Here is a 19,146-nt window from a genome sequence, read left to right on the forward strand (position 1 = left end):
TTTGCTTTTTTTGAAACTGGGTCTTGCGCTGTAGGCCAGGTTAGAGTACAAGGGTTTAGTCACAGTTCCCTGTAGCGTGGAACTCCTGGCCTCAAGCAATCCTCTGGCCTTGGCCTCCCAAATTGCTGGTATTATAGGTGTGAGCCACCATGCCCAGCGCAGCTACATTTTCTTGAAACACCAACTAAAAATCTGCAACCAAGGCTATGTGAAGACTCATTCTTGGGAAGGGACGGAGAGCTAAATCACCTGGGAAAAACACCTACCTGTCCCAATTCCTCCAGAGACAGAATACTCAGTGCTGGTTCCCATAACGGTCGACAGGGTCGGAATAAACAAACAGCTGGAAACAGAAAAGTGTCTCAGATCATTTGACTGCAAGCCAACCTCTCACACTGACACAGCTAGTGTGGGCCATGGCATCGTCCCACTCTACCCTCCTGCTGGCGCTGTTACCCTCCTTAGACCACAGGGTCCCAAAGATGGATTGCAGCTGGTGCTGGTAAGATGCCTAAGGGAAGGAACTGCAGTGGAGGCAGGGCTGGAGGGTGTTCCAGAATGCAGCCACACCAGGGGGAGGAGGGTCTCGGCCCTCCATAGCTGAGAACACAGCCCGTGGGAGGCCACTGAGTAGGCGGGTGTCTATGACCCAGACATTGTCCTCTGCTGAGTGGTGAGATTCAATGGGAACTACAAGTTTGTAATCAATATGATAATTCATCAGAAGCACTGCAAAATTAATGAAGTGTATTTTAAATATGTGAAAGCCTGTCGTACCCATAACCTTCCATGGACATGTCAAATTCCACAAACGATGGGGCCAGGGCTGCCCTCTGAGGCTGCAGGTTGCGTGGGGAGGTCATGGAGATGAGGCTCAGTGCCGTCTGAAGGGCAGTGGTTGAATCCTGGGATTCCCCCAAGGGCAGCGGGGCCTGTGTGACTCCAGGGTGTAGGCCAGCATCTGGGGCAGCTCCCTCGGGCCCCTCAGCCGAGCCCTGTGCAGTCCGTGAGCCTAGGGCAGCAAGCAAGAGAAGAGATGTGTCTCTGCTCAAAGCGTTTCTGCCCCACTTCTGACAATAACCCAAAAGCATCTACCACAGCCCAGAAAGAGAGTTCTGCAGAGTCACCAGACACTTCCTAATCACCAGTGAGGGCAGCTCCCTGAGCCCCGGCCTAAGCCCCCTGCTGAGCCTGATGACAAGGAACCAAGGAACGGTGTTGCTAACCTGCTCCTTCTAGAAGCATTTCTCTTTCATTCCAGCACACATTTCCTTTCCAGCATAGCATATTCTACCGCCATCTCTGTCTCTGGCTTGTTCCACTGGAGTTACTCACTGGGGCTTTGTGTCTGCTCACCAAGCCCAAACTTTCCTTCATAGCAGCCTATCTCCTTGAAAGCTCTGGGCTCCCACAGCGGCTGCCAGCCCCAACCCTCATCTTGCACACTTGCTTCTCCACTGGGCCTGCTTGTTACCTTAAGATCCTATGTGATCTTACATTCAAGGTGTCCATGGCTTTCTTTTCTCTAAGCTGGTCTCCTGTGACAGCATCTCCCAGGTATCAGGCCTGACACAGGGGTATCATCTGCATCTTGGGCCTCCAAGGCCCTGATGTGCCCTTGAGGTGTGAGCTGTGCAGAAGCCTTCCCTCCACAGCTCTGTCTAGCGCACCGCCAGGTACTGCTGTGTCATGAAGGAAACTCTGTCTCTGCTTCCATGATCTGGGACCCAAAGGGGTCATCTGTCTTACATGGCTGGGTTGGGGATCATCTTTCTCCATCTGGATATGGTCTTTGTCCAAAGACCACAAATTTCTTTGCTTTTTCCTTAGCTGCTCCATTGAGCAGCAAGAAAACCATGTTTAAACCTGTTTGCTTTCCCACCTATTGTAAAGGATCCCTCAGCAGGAATGCATATCATCTTTTCATTCCCATTAGCCTGTCGTGTTCTTGCCTCACCTGAGTGCCCAGGGTTGCCTCTGTGAGAATGAGATGAATCGAGGATTTTCGTTGTGGCTGACAGAGGTGAGGGAATTCCAAGACCTAGAAACTGTCTGAACATAACATACAAGAGAACCAAATGAAGACATTTTACGGGCAACAGTTTTCTCCAACTTTATCCTGACCACTGTTCTAGATGCCCAGGACTCCCTGACCTCCTCCCGGTCCCCCAGAACACACTTTCTGAAAGCAGTGTGAAGACGGGGTGTCTCTGCCCTGCCAGCCAGACCAGACCAGACAGCTGGTAACTTTAGGAGCCTCAAGACAGATGTTGTAACAAAAAATAATTTGTCACAAAATAAATTTGTCATAACTGTTTATAAGTTTCTGATGGAATTTCCCATGCAGCACTATAACCAGCAGTCTCCTCTGGCAGCCATTGTGCCTGCCCCTGGGTCCCACGCCTGCTGACTGGAAGGGCTGTCTGCGTGCCCTCTGCACTTACTCCTGTGTGTAAGCAGCAGGGCACCCCGCCCCGTGGGTGGCCCCTCGGCAGGCACTCCAGGTGGCATGGGAGACTCCTGCCCTCCCTTGTCTTCCAGGTCTGCTCCCTGCTTCTCTCCCTGCGCACCTTTGCACCTTCTCTCCCTGCCATAGCTCTCAAGGAATGTGGCTTCATGCAGGGGCTGACAGCAGGAAAGCCCCCAGCAGGATCCAGGGGAATTCTGCCCCATCCCCCTCCCTGTCTGCAGTCCCTGCATACTTACCTCCCAACTCCCTACAGGGCACAGTCAGGCCCTCCCAGCCCGACCCCTCCCAGCAGAGCCTTCCAGGCCCAGTTCCCTCCTCTCCTTGTCTAGAGAACTGCTCAGGCCTCAGAGGGCAGCTCCACTTCCTTGGAGCCCCCTCCAGCCCCCACATGCTCCATGAGGGGGGCTATGTCTGCTTTGTGGGTGCCTGCACACTGCCTGGCACAGACCCAAGGCTCGGCCATGGACTTCCAGCCTTGAATGCTGGGACAGAGCCATGCCTCGAACCTGTCCCTGTAATCTCTCCACTGCCCATTGCACAACCCCTGCCCTGCAAAGGGCATGGCTGCCTGGCTTGGCGGCGTTGAATATGCAGCTGTGGTACCTTAGCACATCTGGTTCAATGGCCTGGGAAGCGAGCTTTTCAAAGATCCTGATGAGGCGTGAGTGGAGGGGGCTGCCACTGGCAGCCAGGGCCTTGTGACAGGAGGCCATGAGGGTCCCGAGCATGCCCGCCTCGCACATGACCTGGCGGTTCTTCTCTGACTTCACCAGGGACTGGATGTGACTGGCCAGGGAACACTGGATCTCCTCGGAAAGCTAAGAGGTGACCAAAGCATGCTGTGAGTCCTCCAGGGCAGAACATCCTGTGGGCAGCTTTGATGGGCTCCAACTTGGGCTGGGGTGGGTTGTGGAACAAGGGGACCGTGCCCACCATACCCAGTCCCCACTGTATCCATGCCCATCTCAGGGTTCTTTCAGTGCCCTCCTCACCTGAGGGGGCAGGTCTGTGGGATGTGGCCTCTGGCAGGATGCAAACTGCCCAGGTCAGTTGGAGGAGAGGTCATTGACTAAAGATGGAGGCCACACACCAGCAGGCAGGAGGCTGGGACTGCCCCTTAGACATGCTGTATTTGACCCGCACAATGTTTAAGCAATTTCTGAATCAATTGCTAGCATTGAGAGGTCTGAAGATGTCACATAAATATCCAGATTTGTGGTCCCGCTCAAAAGATGGCACAATCTGGCCGTGCTGGCTTGCACCTCTGTGGGGGGAGGTGGCTGGTGCTGGGTGGGAGCTGTGCCCTCCAGGGGTCCCACATTTCCCCAGCTGGCTTCACTCCCCTAACGGTTCCTGTGTTGGAGTTCGCACCCCCTGGAGTAAAAGGTGAAATCTGCATGGGGGTACGAGCCTAAGAGAAATACCACCTGCCACACATACACACTCTGCCTTGACAGACACAGGCCCCACCACAGACGTCTCAAACCACACTCAAAGTCTGCAGGCCAACTAAAGTCCCTAGGGAGAAGCCTTTGCTGAGGCCACTCTCACCCCTTGGGTGCCATCTCCCTCCGCCCACTGTCCCATCATCCTGTACCTGTCCCTCAGTCCTAAGTACATGCTGCCACGTGAAAAGCTGTGCTCTTATCTTACCCTAAACTAGGTTTCCAGCTACTTCCACCTGCTTATGTCCCTTGAAGCACATAGAAAAGAGTCCATAGAGAGGGCTCAGTAAATATTTGAGCCCAATACCACACATTCTTTTATACTCATTCTTTCATTGTGAAAAGATAAATCCTTGAAATTCCCAGCCATCTACAGATAGATAAATGATTTGGATGGGGTGCGGCATTCCTTTACAAAAGCTCCACATTCTCTTCTGTTGCTGGTAAGGTATTGTATCAAGTAAGAGGGATGCAGGGTAGATCTTAATGGAATTTTCCTTGTCCCAGTGGATCCTACTGTGCCCCACACAGACCTCTTTCTCTAGGTGAGAGGTGTACCTGTCATGGGTTCCCCTTCTCTGTAGGACTGCCCTCCACTAGGTAGGAGCTGCCCTGCCCAGGGGCTGTGGAGCCCTACTCACCCAAATACACATGCACATACACACACACACCTACATGCCCACTACCTACATACACACACACATGTGCACGTACCATACATGCCTGTGTGCATACACACACATACTCCAGGCTGGAGCCAATGAGGCCAGTGCCCTTGGGGACTATGTTGTGCAATTCATACCTCAGAACCCCAGGGTCTCTGGCTGAGACAAGACCGCTGTGAACGCATCGTCCTTCAGCTTCTTCCCTGCCTGACTTCCATCACTCCCCTTCTCCTGAGTCTTCCCTCGACAAATCCCACATATCTGGACCCCTGTCTCAGGTTCCACTCCCAGGGAACCAGACCTGAGGCACCAGCATTCTTTCCATATTTTATGCCTTTGCTGCAGTTTGTAGTTTCAAGAAAGGAGATCTATGACCATGTAAATGAGGTCTAGTCCACCGAAGTGGAGCCAGGAGAAGCCATGAACGCACTACTTGAATAATCTTTCTCTAAGGAGGACTGAGGTCTGGTCTCTTCACGTCGCAGACACCTGTTACTCATACCCCACCGTAAGAGCTTTCTTGGAGTCCTCCCTGCTTCCTCTCTTCCTCTTCTTTTCCAAACAAGACTGAGGTGGCTCTCAACATCACCTTCTGGGTAAAACTTTAGGTTTTAAAGATGAATAAGATACTGTCCCTGCTTTCAAGGGATTCACAGATTAAAGGTGAGACAGGTGGGCAGACAAATTGTCTCAGAACAGTGTGAGATGTGCTCCAGCAGAGAAGTTACAACATCTGAGCACAGCAGGTGGGGCGGTCCCTGCAGCCTCTCACACATTTCACAAAGCTCTTGAAGTTAGAAGGGACTCCAGGCCTGGCAGCTACTGGGAGGGCCAAATTTTATCCTAAGATGAGAATATTTCCTGGGTATTTAGCCTGTGGCACTCCCTTTTTGAAGAATTTTGACATGTATGGATTATGCAATCACTGTGAGAAGCCTATGAGGGAGGCACTATTATCATCCCCATTTTACAGATGGGGAAATGGAGCCCAGAGGAGGAAATTGCCCAGGGCCACATGGTAAGGCTGGAAACTGACTGATCCCGAACTTCATTCTCAGAGTCACCTCATTCCATGATTTCCTCTCCACGCAGGCAGTCATTTGAGGGGCTCCCTTTCCAAAGATGGTCAAGAGTATGTTTCTAGCACTAAATGACAGAAATAAGATAACTTTCTTCCATACGTAGCTAACATAGTTTTGTAGCACATATGTTTCAAGGATTAAAATGTATGGAGAAAGACATTTACACTGTTTATTATCAGTTTCTAGATGGTTTTAAAAATTAGATGGCTCGCCCAGGTCCCTCTCACAGCCTCCCACCTGCCTTCCAAACACATGGGCCCTGTAGCTCCTGCCTCACCTGATGGCATTCAGAGAAATCCCCATCTCTAAGACATCTTTAATAACATTTCTGATTTAAAAGGTGAGCATTGGGGGAAAGGGGATACATTAGATCGACTTTCCAGAGGGACATCCTTCCCAGGCTGGATTTTGTCATTCCGAAATGTGACCATTTGCCAGCATTGTTATTTTCCCGAGCACATGATGTCACTGATGTGGAGGAGAGGTCTTCCCTGGAAGATAGGGTCCCCCTCCCCAAACATGGCATCTGCACAGTCAGCCTGAGCTGGCAGATGGACATGTGTAGCCCAACAAGGACCAGAAACGGAAAGCAGAAATGCCAAAACTAATTTGCTCTGAACTATTCCATCACTTTCACTCTTTCCATAGAAATCTGCCCAAAGACCTTGACTCCCTTCCCCAGGCCTCTTTTCTGAGGCTCCAACTCTCTCTTCCTTCATCCACCCAAGCTCAGCCCCTGCTTCTCTTCTCCTCAAAACAGAAAAGTAACATCTATCTTCTTGCCTTGACTATCTCATCTCCCAGAACTTAGATCATTTTATTTGGTAGCTGCATTCTTTCAATTTAGAGTGAGATTTGGGATGCAGTCTGTATGAACCAAAAGGCAAAAATAACATCACAATGTGTTATTCAAAAGAATTGAAAAGAAATGTCTACGATCTCCAGTTTTCATTACCAGCACTTCACTTACTGCTGTGGGGACTTTTGGGTTTGTCTGGGTTTGTTTGGTTTTGCTTCTTCCACCCATCATAGCAGGAATACTTAAAATCTAAATATGCAAAAAGAAAAACAGAAACTTTTCAAAAGGAAAAAATGCTGATTTTGTCTAATGATGCCGCAAGTTTACTCCAAAATTGCTCAATACCCATAATGGAGGAGGGAAAATTGATCGTCCTCATTATCACTGCAGCCCTGTCAATACCAATATTGCCTTGTTTTGAATAAAATGTGCTGGGTTTTTTTCAATGTTGGTTCCAGTAAAATGGGGTTTTAGTGAAAATATGAGCAGTATCAGGAAACCAGTGTGGTTTCTCCCCCTACAAACGGATTGATTTTCCTAACACATATTACTTCCAATGCAGAAAGGGGATGGAGGCGCAATTAGGGCTCAGTGGTAAGAGTGCAGGGTCACCAGGTTGGCCAGCAGGCTGGGCCCGCAAGGCAAATTAGCACAGAGTGATTTGTGGGGCAGCCTTGAGGAATTTTCTGAATTCTCCACTTAACAGTCTAGCCTTTAAATCTACGTTGTCTGGCTATGGATGTCCATTCTTATGTATCTCTCTCTCTGTTTCCCACTTACTCTCCTGGTCCAGAGTAATACGGTCCCCCAAAGCCCAGTAAGGGCTGGGTCCTGGAGTGATGGGTCCCTTTAAAGAGGCATGGGTGTTGGGTTCAGCATTCCCAGATATGTGCATCTTCTGGACATGAACCATGTCATCCTCACACAGACATAAAAACCACCAGGGAGGCCCAGTGCCTTCAAAAGGTGCACCTAACTCAGATACTCTGAAACTACTAGGGACTTTGCTGAGCTACTCAAACTTGGATTAATCACTTGTTCCAGTTTGGTTGAAATGTTCTGTTCTTGATGATTTTGGAAGAGAGACGATAGACTTTAAGTGACTTCAGCTCTTTAAGTTATCAAAGACTGTAAATGAAACGCCAGTGATAAATGGGGCCTATAGATGTGCTTTACATAATAAGTTATGGCTTTTACCACTGCCTACTTAGAATTAGGTCTCTTTATATCAGCATGAACTTTCCATTTTGCCATGGTCCCTCAGCCTGGTATGCTGCTTCATGGTGCCCACATGGCCTGGTAGGCTTGGGAGTTTGTGATCGTGGTTTAGGTGTAAGAGATTCCAACCGCCACGGAACCAGCAGAGTCCCCATGTCAAGGGCCTGGCTTCCTCGACCCGATTAGGCAGATCTATAACCAAGACCTAGATGAGTATGGGTGGGTGGGTGCCTGCTCCAAACTTTGTTTCTTTTCCAAATTACACGCAGATGATGGGCAATGAGTCCTGTAAACAGAAGCCCGGGATCTCACATCTACAGCATATTTCTCTTTCCCATTTTTCTCCCTATCCTCCACTTTTGTCCCCTCTGTACTGCAGCTGTAGTGACAATCTCAGCTTCTGCTGAACACCATGCCCTTTTCCACTGAGGCCTGAAGTTGGGAATGTCCATTCCAATCCCACCCCTTTGCTGAGCTCTCGCCTATTACTGAAGAGACAATTCATGTGTCCTCTCATCAAGAAACTTTTTCTGACTTTCCCAACCAGAGGCACTGTGCCCATACTTCATGTTAAATTCCACACTATGGCTGTTTCTTTCTTTCTCTCTTCTCCTCTCCCACCCCCACAACACCACAACACCATGAGCTGCTGCTCGACACCATGACTCTTCACCCTGGTTTCCCTAGTGCCCATCTCTGCCTTAGACAGAATAGCGGCCTAGTAAGCCCAGGCTACTCTAAAACACAATAGGTGCACCTAACCCAGAGGGCTGACAGATGGTCAGAAAGATTGATGTGCCAATGAAGTGTTGAAGGATAATGAAGAGTGAGCTAGGCAGGTGGGGAAAATGGTCTTTCAGGAAGAGGGAACGGCACATGTGAAGGCTGGTGGTGGGGAGAGTAAGTACAGCCTTTCAAAGAATTGGGGGGTCATGAGGCAGATTTGCAACATTTGGGCCCTTGGGTGTCCTGCAAAAGGGCTTGATCTGCTGCTGGCCATACCCTGTCCCACACCAGAACATGGAGCAAGGCAAAGACTGTGCACAGAGCCCTAAACTCCTCAGATCGCCGGTCCTGGAGGGCTGGGAAGCCTGGAGACCCAGCATTGACCTTGCTCTTGAGAACTGCTTAGAGATTCACCCACTTCTGTTGCAGCTGATCTGAGAAGCCCCCAAGTCTCTGAAGCAGCCTCCACCAGATGCTCCAGATGACAGGACCACCCTCCAATTTTTTTTGTACCCATTCTAAGCTCTGGTCCCTGACCCAGCATAATGCAAATTAGAATCCTAACACCCATTCCAGGCCCTGGCACAACAGTCCCCAGTGTGGTCCCCAGCATGGGAGCAAGGGCCTGTTGCTCTAGAAGGTCCCCATCTGTAGAACAACTGCCTGCCAGAGACCTCACAGCGTGGTCCTGACTTTCTGGGAGTTGTGGAAGAGGACATGGCTGTGCCCCAGCCCAGAGCTGCCCACCCAGCTGGATGCTAAGCTCACCTATATCCAAAAGGTGAAATTCATTATATGATGTCCTCGCTTCACTTGGGACTGTTACTAACCTTGCCCTAAAACTGCTAGGACTCACCCTCTTCTTTCCCTCCCACCTAGTGTAGACATGCATTCAGACATGGCACAGGCCTCATTGTCTCCACTGAATTTTGACCCCATGGATTTGGATCCCTTGCTCAAGCTGATAAGGGCACTTCTCCTCCCCATTTTGACATCTGATGACTAACTTCCCCTCCCTGCCTTAGGCCAGCTACACTCAGCTACTCAGCTTCACTTAGATCACTGATAAAGTACAGAACCAGCCAGAGAAAGTACCCAGTCTTCTGACTCATGAGCAGATACTAACATACAGTTCAGTATTAACTTCCTATTAATTTATCAATAGTGTAACACCAGTTGAAAATATGCCTAAAATGTATTGCCTTCTACTTAACAGTTTCAGAATTTTATATACCATGGGCCAGAATACAGACCATCAGAGCTAGAAGCAAAAGGAGTGGGACGTGGGGAGCCAGCCTCTGATGCACGCATACCCAAGACAGGGACTGTACTAAGGACTTTACAACTATGCTCTCTCCTACTCTTCTCAACAGGAAAATATCATCACAATCATTTTGCCGATGAGAACACAGAGACTTAAAAGACTTCATCAAACTTCTCAGGCCACATAGCTAATAGGTGGCAGCTCTGACACACCAACACAAGCCTTACTCCAAGGCTTATGATTTTGACACTGCATCATGCACTGATTATAAAAAGGTAGAATTTAGTATCTCATATGGGACATAAGCTGATGGCCTAGAGAAGTGTTTCATTTGGTAGGCTTCATCTGGGTGGGCTTATGTTTCTGTTTCCTGTCTCCTTAATTAAATGCGGACACATTTTAGACAGAGAAAGTGCTCTCCTTTGGCCACAAGCTCCACTACTGTCTATTGTCTTTACCTGGCTTCACTTATGCATGTTCATTACCTCTCTGGACCCAAGATGTTGAGTCTGCAATTTCTGTGATCCAGGCCAAATCTGAGTAGTTGAAATTGAAATGCAGAGAAAGAAAGTAGCCTATATATGTCTATGCAGAAGGAACTAGAATCAAGGTCAGCTGATAATTAGGCAAGGGCTGATTCCACTTACCTTTCACTTATACTCCATCACCCCACATCTATGGAAGCTTGCTTGTTATCCCTTCATCTCCATGTGAGATTATGTCTGTTTGCTTCGTTTTTTTTTGAGACAGGGTCTCAGTCTGTCACCCAGGCTGGAGTTCAATGGCACAATCATGGCTCACTGCAGCATCAACCTCTTGGGCTCAAGCAATCCTCCTGTCTCACCCTCCCAAGTAGCTGGGACTACAGGCACACACCACCATGCCTGGCTATTTTTTTTTTTTTTTTTTTTTTGTAATTTTTGGTAAAGATGGAGCTTGCTATATTGTCCAGGCTGGTTTCAAACTCCTGACTTTAAACAGTCCTCTCTGCCTTGGTCTCCCAAAGTGCTGGGATTACAAGCATGAGCCACCATACCCAGCCATATTTGCTCTATTTAAGAGGCTACTGTGACTTCTCACTGGATTTTGACTAGAATCTAAGATTTTCCCATTGAGGAATAATAGAAATACTTTGCGTAAGGGGCTCAGTGGGAAAGAGCATAGGAAATAGATTTTAAATGTATTTGGAATGTCTAATGTGTTATAATTTAACAAAGCAAGAGTTCTACTTTACCAATTTTCTTCCTGGTGGAATGACTCTTTTCAAACAGCCTGCCCTTATGCAATGCTATCCAGGGCTATTAATGCTGTCAATATTTTAGTTATTTGAAACTTATACAATTAGTTCAGTGTTTGAAATATAGTCAAATTCCAGAAAGTGGCACTCTTTCTAAATTTAGGCACAAATGAGTTGATAGATACATGCAGCCCTGAACCCAGTGTTCTCTGTCTTGCCAGGCTGTTCCAGAGGCTTCCATGGCAGCAGTGTCTTCACGGCAGCCTTTAGGTCTCTGGAATGCACCCAAAAGTGACTCGAGATGCATACTGAGGATGACAATTGTCTCGCTAACCTCCTGGCCTGACTGTGCTGCTGCCTTTCAGTATCCTCCCACTTCCCTTCAAGTAAGGCAACTTGGTGGGCAGCAGGAGGTCCAGTCCTCATGTCAGGCATGTACACTCACTACTGCAGCAATGTTGACTCTGTCGCTTAATTCCTGCAAGTTTCAAGCCTTTATCTGCAAAATGAGTCTACTGATATCCACCTTGCATGGTTATTATAATAATTAAATGACAAAAGGCTTGTAAAGTTTTTAGCAACTGATGATAGTAGCTGGACCATTTAGCAAGTGCTTCTTTCCCGTGTCCCTGTGAGTGTTCTGCGCACCACGCTAAGCTCCATACATGGCTTTCCACTCTCTAAATCCCCAGAGGCACATAGTAGGTGTTCTGTAATTATTCACAAAAGCAAACACATGACATGGGCAGTTCCACAGTCTGGGTTCAACCTCTGCTAATCCTCACAGTAATACCTCAAAGAAGATGACATTATCCCCACACTATACAAAGGAAGTTAAGAATCAGAGGTTAAATAATTTTCCCATGGCTCTGTGGCTGCTTGGTAACCCAGCTGAAACCTGACCACAATCTGCTGTTTTCAGAGCCTGAAGTCGCCTTCTATAGTAAGTATTCATTAAACATAGTGATGATGACAATGACGACAATGACAGTGATGCAGATGAGTGGCAACCAAATAAAGTTTAATTCTTGTAGCTCGGCATTCAAGGTCCTTCACAACATGGCTTCAAATGACCTTTCTAGCCCCATTCATCCATGTGTTCCATTCATGTGCTCTATTTTAGCACAGCTGTATACTATTCTAGCCTTTTCATCCATGTGTTCTGTTCTAGCCCCGCTCAACTATTCAGAGTCCCCAAATAGGCATCTTTGTGCTTCTTTCTGTGTCTGAGCTTCTTTTCCCTCCCTCTTCTACATGATCTGGCATGAACATCCCTTTCCTTTAAAGTTTAGCTCTGGGTTTCCACTTCTCTGACTCCTTTCTTCTCCTGTGTCCCAAGGACCTGTGGGCAAACCTCTGTTATAGCCATCAGGATGTTGTTTTACTGTCTTCTATACTTCTCTGCCTCCCATCCTCACCCCAGATTACAGGTCCTGTGAAATTTGTCTCTGAATCCCCAGAGCACTTAGTAGGTATCCTGTAATTATTCACAAAAGCAAACATATCACATGGGCAGCTCCACACTCTGGGTTCAACCTCTGCTAAACTAGACTTGGCTTTCTACTCTCCGCATTGTGATTGTCTAGTGCGTGGCAAACACCCCTCAGCTAAGACCTGATTAGAAGTCGTAGCCCTCAAGGAAGTGGAGTGGCACCTGGGACTGCAAAGTCCTTCCAATACTGGTCAGAGTTCTAGCTCACGGCCACATCTCTTATGACAGATCCTCATGGCTGCTGAGCCTGCTAGAAAGGGAAAGTATCTTTATTCCCAATTAATTACTTCTTTCTGGGTCCAACTCAGCTCCAAGAGAACTGAGCTGGACTCCATTTTTGCATTGTGCATAGTAAAATTCTCGCCACTCAATTTCTAATATTGATGATGATGCCAGAAGCAGAAAAACAGCTGGAACATCTGTTTCCAAAAGCAGCTCATAGTGCTAGCATTTTGGAGGGGAGAAGAACCTCCAGGTTGTGCACAGAACAAATATGACATGGCCACCACTGGAAATAAAACAGAGAGAACACCCATAAGGTTAAGTCGTGGCCTCCAAGATGACATGTGCACCTTGGAAAGCCATCAGTTTCTCATCCGTAGGAGAGAAAGAGCAAGTGAATAATGTAAAGTGGGTATGGGTGTAGGGAGTATTAGGAACCACCAAGCTGACCTACAGGGAGAGGACTGAAAACACACTTTCCATCTTGCTAGTAACACTGCCATCTACTGAAACTCTCCACTCCGTTTCCTGCACCAAAATCTGCAGAGGCCCGCAGTCAGTTTTGTTTCAGCATTTTCTTGTGTGGTCTCATTTCTCATTTGATTTACCATTCTATCTGTCGTTGTGAGGTTCCCCCACTCCCTTTCATAAATTAATTACTGTAATTATCCAACTTTAATAGCTGCTGATTTGGCAACTACAGAAAATACTGGAGAAAATGCACTACTACACTTCATTTGCATATCTGAGAGACAGCAAGGGAGAATTAGACTTTTCCTAAATTACTTATTGTGACCTGAATAGAGAAAAAGTAACTCGTTCCAAATGGAATTCTCATTAGCATACTTCATTTGTCCAATTACCATCATAGGATGAGCAAAGAGCCGAGGTTCTTCCTTACATGGTGATGTGATGACTCAGGGAGTTCATCTAAAACTGAGGCTCATCCACAGAGTTTCCATGCCTGTAAGAGGCAGCAGGAAAGGCCACTGTCCACTCCGTCACTTCATCAGACACCGCTGCAGTGGATTTTTACAGAATGCATCCATCAGCAACTGTTTGACTGCTCAGACCACCCAGACCACTGGCTGTGTCTTTCCAATTCCAAGTACGATGCATTGTATGAAATATAGCTAAGGAAGCCCGATGCCCTCACAGTAAGGCCATTGTACCTAGGAAGGTGTGCCATGCCCAGAATGCATGACCCTGCATTCTGTGAGAGCTGCAAAGATCAGAGACCCATTCATCCAACATGTCTTAAGCTTGGGCCAGTGGTGTTTCAGATCTTCCCATCACCATCACCACAATCTTAGGAAGTCAAACCATTTTCCTGAGCCCCAAGTACCTGCATAATGGGGAGCATCTCATGGACTTCAAAAGGTTTCTGTGAAGATTGAAGAAACAGCATTCTTGGCACAGAGGTGCTCCCTAATGTGTAATAGTCTCCATATTGCCCCAGGTAGGTCCTGGCTTAAATACCAAGGTAAAGAATGTAAGGTCCCAGAATCTAGGTAATTCACGGTCTCCAAATAGGACTTGGGGGTCAAATGTTTTTACCCATCTGTTACATGAGTAAGGTAATTACAGTAACTGATCTTTAAAGATGTTTCCCCACAGGCCTCTCTCACCTACACACACCTGCTACCCCTCACAGTAGAAGGGGCTATGTTCCCTCCCACTGAGTCTAAGCTGAGCCCCTTAACTTTGACCAATGCTGGATTTTCCTAGGCTTTTCCTGCTTTTGTGCCTGTCGGGGCCAGAAGCTGCCGTGTGCCCTGCTGAAGAGTCTGTGTAGAGGTACACAGGCAGAGACCAGATGGAAAGGGTTATGTGGAGGAGACCCCAGGAACCCACTGACAGCTTGAACCAAGGTCTAGGTATACCATTCACCTAAGCCAGCTTAAGAGCCCCTGGCCAGGGAGCCAGCTTTGCTGAGGTGCCACCTCTGTGGCTAAAGGGGTCATCCTGGGAGGGCCAACCCCGCCAGCATCATGTGGAGGAGACAGGCCACGCCTGCTGTGCCCTTTTGAATTCTTGACCCACAGAACCATGAGAAATGACATGGATACTGTTAACTTTCTATCCCAGTTTATCCCAGCCTATCCCTTTCCCAGATCTCACTGTTATGTCTATCTCTGCCATTGGCTTCACAGCACTTTACCATCACTCTCCAGCAGGGGGACAGGAGCTGGAACAAGAAGTCCAGTCCCCAAGAAAGGGACACAGAGACATGAAACCAGGTGACCCGGCCTTTTCTTAACACCTGTGCCGAACATTACAGATTTCCTTTCCCGGAAACAGGTGCTGTCCCAGAGCTTCTGCTCTGCCACTACACTTTTCTCACTGATCTCAGAGGACTTGCAATGTTTTTATGAGGTCACTGTCATTTTTAGGCTGTGACTAATAATGCAAACTAGTAGTCATTTCTTCCCCAAATGTGTTGCCTCCTTCTGAACTCCTGGACACAGCAAAGCTGGACCTCTCGTTGCTTCTTGGGAGTGCCAGGCCCCGCTGTTCATCCTCCAGAAACCACTTCTATGTGCAGGGAAGACCAGGAGGCCTGCCCCAAGGTAAGACCACATTCTACCAAGTCCACAACTGGGCATCCTTGAGAGTCATGTGCATTGTCTGAACCCATGTTTCCCCAGTGGTTAAAGTGCAAGCAATGATGCCCTTGAAAAAACTGCAAGACAGCAGGCACGATGGCTCATGCCTGTGATCCCAATACTTTGGGAGGCCGATCACAAGGTCAGGAGTTCGAGACCAGCTGGCTCAATATGGTGAAACCCCATCTCTACTAAAAATACAAAAAAGTTAGTCAGGTGTGGTAACACATGCCTGTAATCCCAGCTAATTGGGAGGCTGAGGCAGGAGAATTGCTTGGACCCGGGAGGCAGAAGTTGCAGTGAACCGAGGTCGCACCACTGCACTCCAGCCTGGCGACAGAGCGAGACTTGTCTCAAAAAAACAAACAAAACAAAATAAACAAAAAAAACTGCAAGAGGATTAAATAAGCCAAGAAAGGGCCAAGCATCAGCCTGGGACAGAGTAGCTGCTCAAGCCAATGAATCCCCTTTCCTCTGCTGCTGATAGACCTGAAGTGGTGCACTTCCCAGGTCTTCCTCAACTCTGCCCGGCTCCTTCTTGGAACTTCTAAGGTATTTATTCTAAGGTATGTACTCTTTATCCTGAGAGTGCAGACTCCAACTTTGTCTTGTTCTGTTAGTCCACGCCCTCACCCACACCAGTTTGCCTCTCCGCAAGGGGGTTGTTAGTTCTGCCAGGATAGACACTTGAGTCGCCTTGACTCTTTGTCTTCCCGTTACCTCTAGCCTCCTCTTCTCGGAAGCCTGTGATTCTGCCTCATAACAGGTCTCTCGATTCCTTTCTTCGCACCTTCCCACAGACACCACCTTAATCCAGCTATCACCACACATCACCTGGACTGCAGGCAGAGCCTCCTTCCCCTCAAACCTCATTCCCTGTCCGTTCTCCACCAAGCAGCCAAAGAAACATTTTTAATACAAAATCTGATTGTGTCGCCCTCCACTCACGTGAGAGAGGCTTCTTGTTATCACATACACTGGCAAGGCTCCCAGAATCTGCCTGCATGCCCCATTGTCCCCATCATCGCCTGACCAGGGAGCCCTCGGTCTTGGCTCTCCCAATTTGCTCCTGCCCTAGCCACTAGCAGCAGGCTCCTTCCCACCCAGTTCATACTAGCTACTCACCCTTCAGGACTCTGCTTGCATGTCACCATCTAGAGATGCCTTCCCTGACCTCCACCCATTTTTTTTTTGGTAGTGGGGAGGGGAGACAAAGGTTTACTCTGTCACCCAGGCTGGAGTGCAATGGCCCAATCTTGGCTCACTGCAACCTCTGCCTCCCGGGTTCAAGCAATTCTCCTGCCTCAGCCTCCCGAGTAGCTGGGACTACTGGTGCGTGCCACCACATCTGGCTAATTTTTGCATTTTTAGTAGAGATGGGGTTTCACCATGTAAGCCAGGATGGTCTCAATCTCCTGACCTCATGATTTGCCCACCTAGGCCTCCCAAAGTGCTGGGATTACAGGTGTGAGCTTCCCGACCAGCCCCACCCCTTTATCTAAATTAGATTAATAAGGTCTGTCCCCACCTCCATTCCCATTCTTCTTCCTCAGCACCCTGTTTTTTCCCTATACTATCACTTGTTGCAATTTGTAATTATATATTCATTTGTGAGCTCATCTATTTAGTCTGTCTGTGCTGTCACTACCTCCTCATCCCCATCACAGAGGCAGACTCTGTGGACAGTGTCTATGCTCATCTTGCTAGCTGTACATGAGTTGCACAGAGCACAGGGCCAGGATCTCAGCCAGCATCCAGGAGAGGGATGAACATGCCAGGGAGCAAAGGCCTTCCCACCAATGCCCGGTGCTGAGCTTACCCCTGGGACTTGCTTCATGATGGTTCAATTATTTTCAGTTGTTTTTGGTTTGGCTGTTGTTCTTAGAAGGTCACTTTGTCAACAGAAGTGATCTGTTTTGGGTGACCTTGCAAGGGTGGGCTTACAACTCAATCAAGGGTCCAGGACACCCTGGTACTTTCCCACTATAGGAGTTTCTCACGGGGAGCTCTGCTAACGCAGGGCACTGAGGACACAGGCAAAAGGAAATAGGTGTCTTGGGGCAGAGACATTTAAGAGATCAGTCATGTGAAGATGACAAAACATGCGTATTCAACACCAGGTACCTGTGGGTGATCTTCGTGGTACAACCGAGGCAGCAGCCTCACCATGATGCACACGACCCCAGGATGCATGATCGCAGCATCACCTTCCTCCATCCTGCAGAGAGAGGGAGAGCCAGACATCAGACATGGGCTTCCAGTTACTTTCTCTTTTCATTGAGCTCCCTGGATCTTTCTTTCTAAGACAGATCATGGTACACATCCCGTCTACCGCTTATTACCTAGATGACGTTGAACTACTCCATCAAGCCGAATTTCCCCCAACTGTACAATGGCATTGACAATACCACACTTTCCCCTCCAGTCATTGAATAATGCTTTGTGCTCTAAGGCACAGTGCCTGACCCATAATTGATGCCAAGGAAGTTAATTCCCTGGTTTTCTTCCCTTCCCTCCAGATATGTGGGAGATTGAGAAGCTCTGATTTCATATTGAACACACACACACACACACACACACACACACACACACACATGGGCTTCCGGGTCCTTTCAAGATGGTGTAAGCACACTTGGCTGTGTCCCATCCCCTGAATACTGAATGCAACTAAAAGTCATAGAACTCATAGAGCAGCTCTCTTGGAGGACTCTGGAAAGTAAATGGTAGCAGAGAAGGAGACCAAACTCAAGCATCATGAACTGGCAATGAGTTTCCTGGGCTTCCCCCCTGCAGCATCCCCTGGTGTGAACTCACAGATAGCCAAAAACTCACAACTGTGCACCATGTATAGACATAATGGAAAGAGCTCCAAGAGAAGTCTTCCATTTCTGGTCTGAGGAGCAGGAGGAGGTTCTACAGGTCACAGAGCATAGAGGAAATCCCCTGGGATTTTCTTTGTTTGGTTTCTCCATTCTTTCCCAATCCTTTTTTCAGGCAATTTCCTCACCAGCAGCAACAGCAGCAGCAGCCAGGCAGGCTCTAAAACTCTCAGTGAAAAGAAACTTTTTCTCTGACCAGAGGAACTGTAGTCCCAAGAGTGTAGGTGAAATCCCCATTGCTGTTTTCTCCCTTTCTCTCCTTACTGGGTGGCCCCACAGACACATACCAGTCATCCAGGGAAGAACAGAAAAACCAAAGCTCCAACTTTCTAGACAGAACAGGGAAGGACCCCTGCAAATATTAAGATGAGGATGAAGAAGAGAAAGCTGAGGAAAGTGTAACCACAAAGTTGTGTATTAACCGCTGGTCTCAGTTCTGACTGTGCATGTGCATCTGGCCCTAACTAGAAGGTAAACCACCATGCAAAAACAGCTACTGCATGAGGCAAGTGGGTGCACATCAAATCTCCCTGCAAAGTATTTGAAAACTGAACTGATACTGGAACCAGATAGTCCAGGGAAGGTGGGCAGAAATTTGCAACCTGAACCTAAGTGGGCTAGTTCCCTGCCTTAAAAAAAAAATCATCAACATTCTCTACAAGATGATAACAAGGGCCAGAATTCATAAGATAAGATTCAAAATGTCCAGAATACAATCTGAAATTGCTCAACATAGAATGAACCAGAGAAGTCTCAACATCTCACATGGAAAAAGACAACCAACAGATACAATGCTGAGATGTCACAGACTTTGGAACTATCAGACAAAACTCTTGAACCAGTTTTTAACCCAAATCCAAGAAGTAAGAGGGAACATTTTTCAAGTAAATGAAAAATAGAAAGTTTCAATAAAGAAATGAAAGCAAAAAAAAAAAAAGAATCAAATACAACAACTGAAATTTTCTAAAACTCACTGAATGAGAACAATAGAGGAATGAGATGAGAGGAGAGTCTCTGAGTATGAAGATGGAGTAATAGAAG

At 47.8% G+C, this 19,146-nt stretch overlaps 1 protein-coding gene across 5 annotated transcripts in view; it reads right to left on the reverse strand.

Annotated features, from left to right (window-relative positions):
• The window catches only part of WDFY4 (WDFY family member 4), a 297,793-nt gene that overhangs the window by 204,894 nt on the left and 73,753 nt on the right, over window positions 1-19,146 (reverse strand). For all 5 annotated transcript variants that reach the window (XM_021672243.2, XM_021672242.2, XM_021672241.2 and 2 more), the window contains 5 exons: window positions 17,351-17,444; window positions 3,074-3,288; window positions 1,958-2,052; window positions 778-1,012; window positions 267-343 (listed from right to left, as the gene is read on the reverse strand). In XM_021672243.2, coding sequence (XP_021527918.2) covers window positions 267-343; window positions 778-1,012; window positions 1,958-2,052; window positions 3,074-3,288; window positions 17,351-17,444 — 716 coding nt within the window. The remainder of the gene's footprint in view (window positions 1-266; window positions 344-777; window positions 1,013-1,957; window positions 2,053-3,073; window positions 3,289-17,350; window positions 17,445-19,146) is intronic.

The sequence above is a fragment of the Aotus nancymaae genome, unplaced genomic scaffold, assembly GCF_030222135.1.
Source record: "Aotus nancymaae isolate 86718 unplaced genomic scaffold, 86718_ANA_hifiasm-v0.15.2.pri h1tg000099l, whole genome shotgun sequence".
NCBI classification, from domain to species: Eukaryota; Metazoa; Chordata; class Mammalia; order Primates; family Aotidae; genus Aotus; species Aotus nancymaae.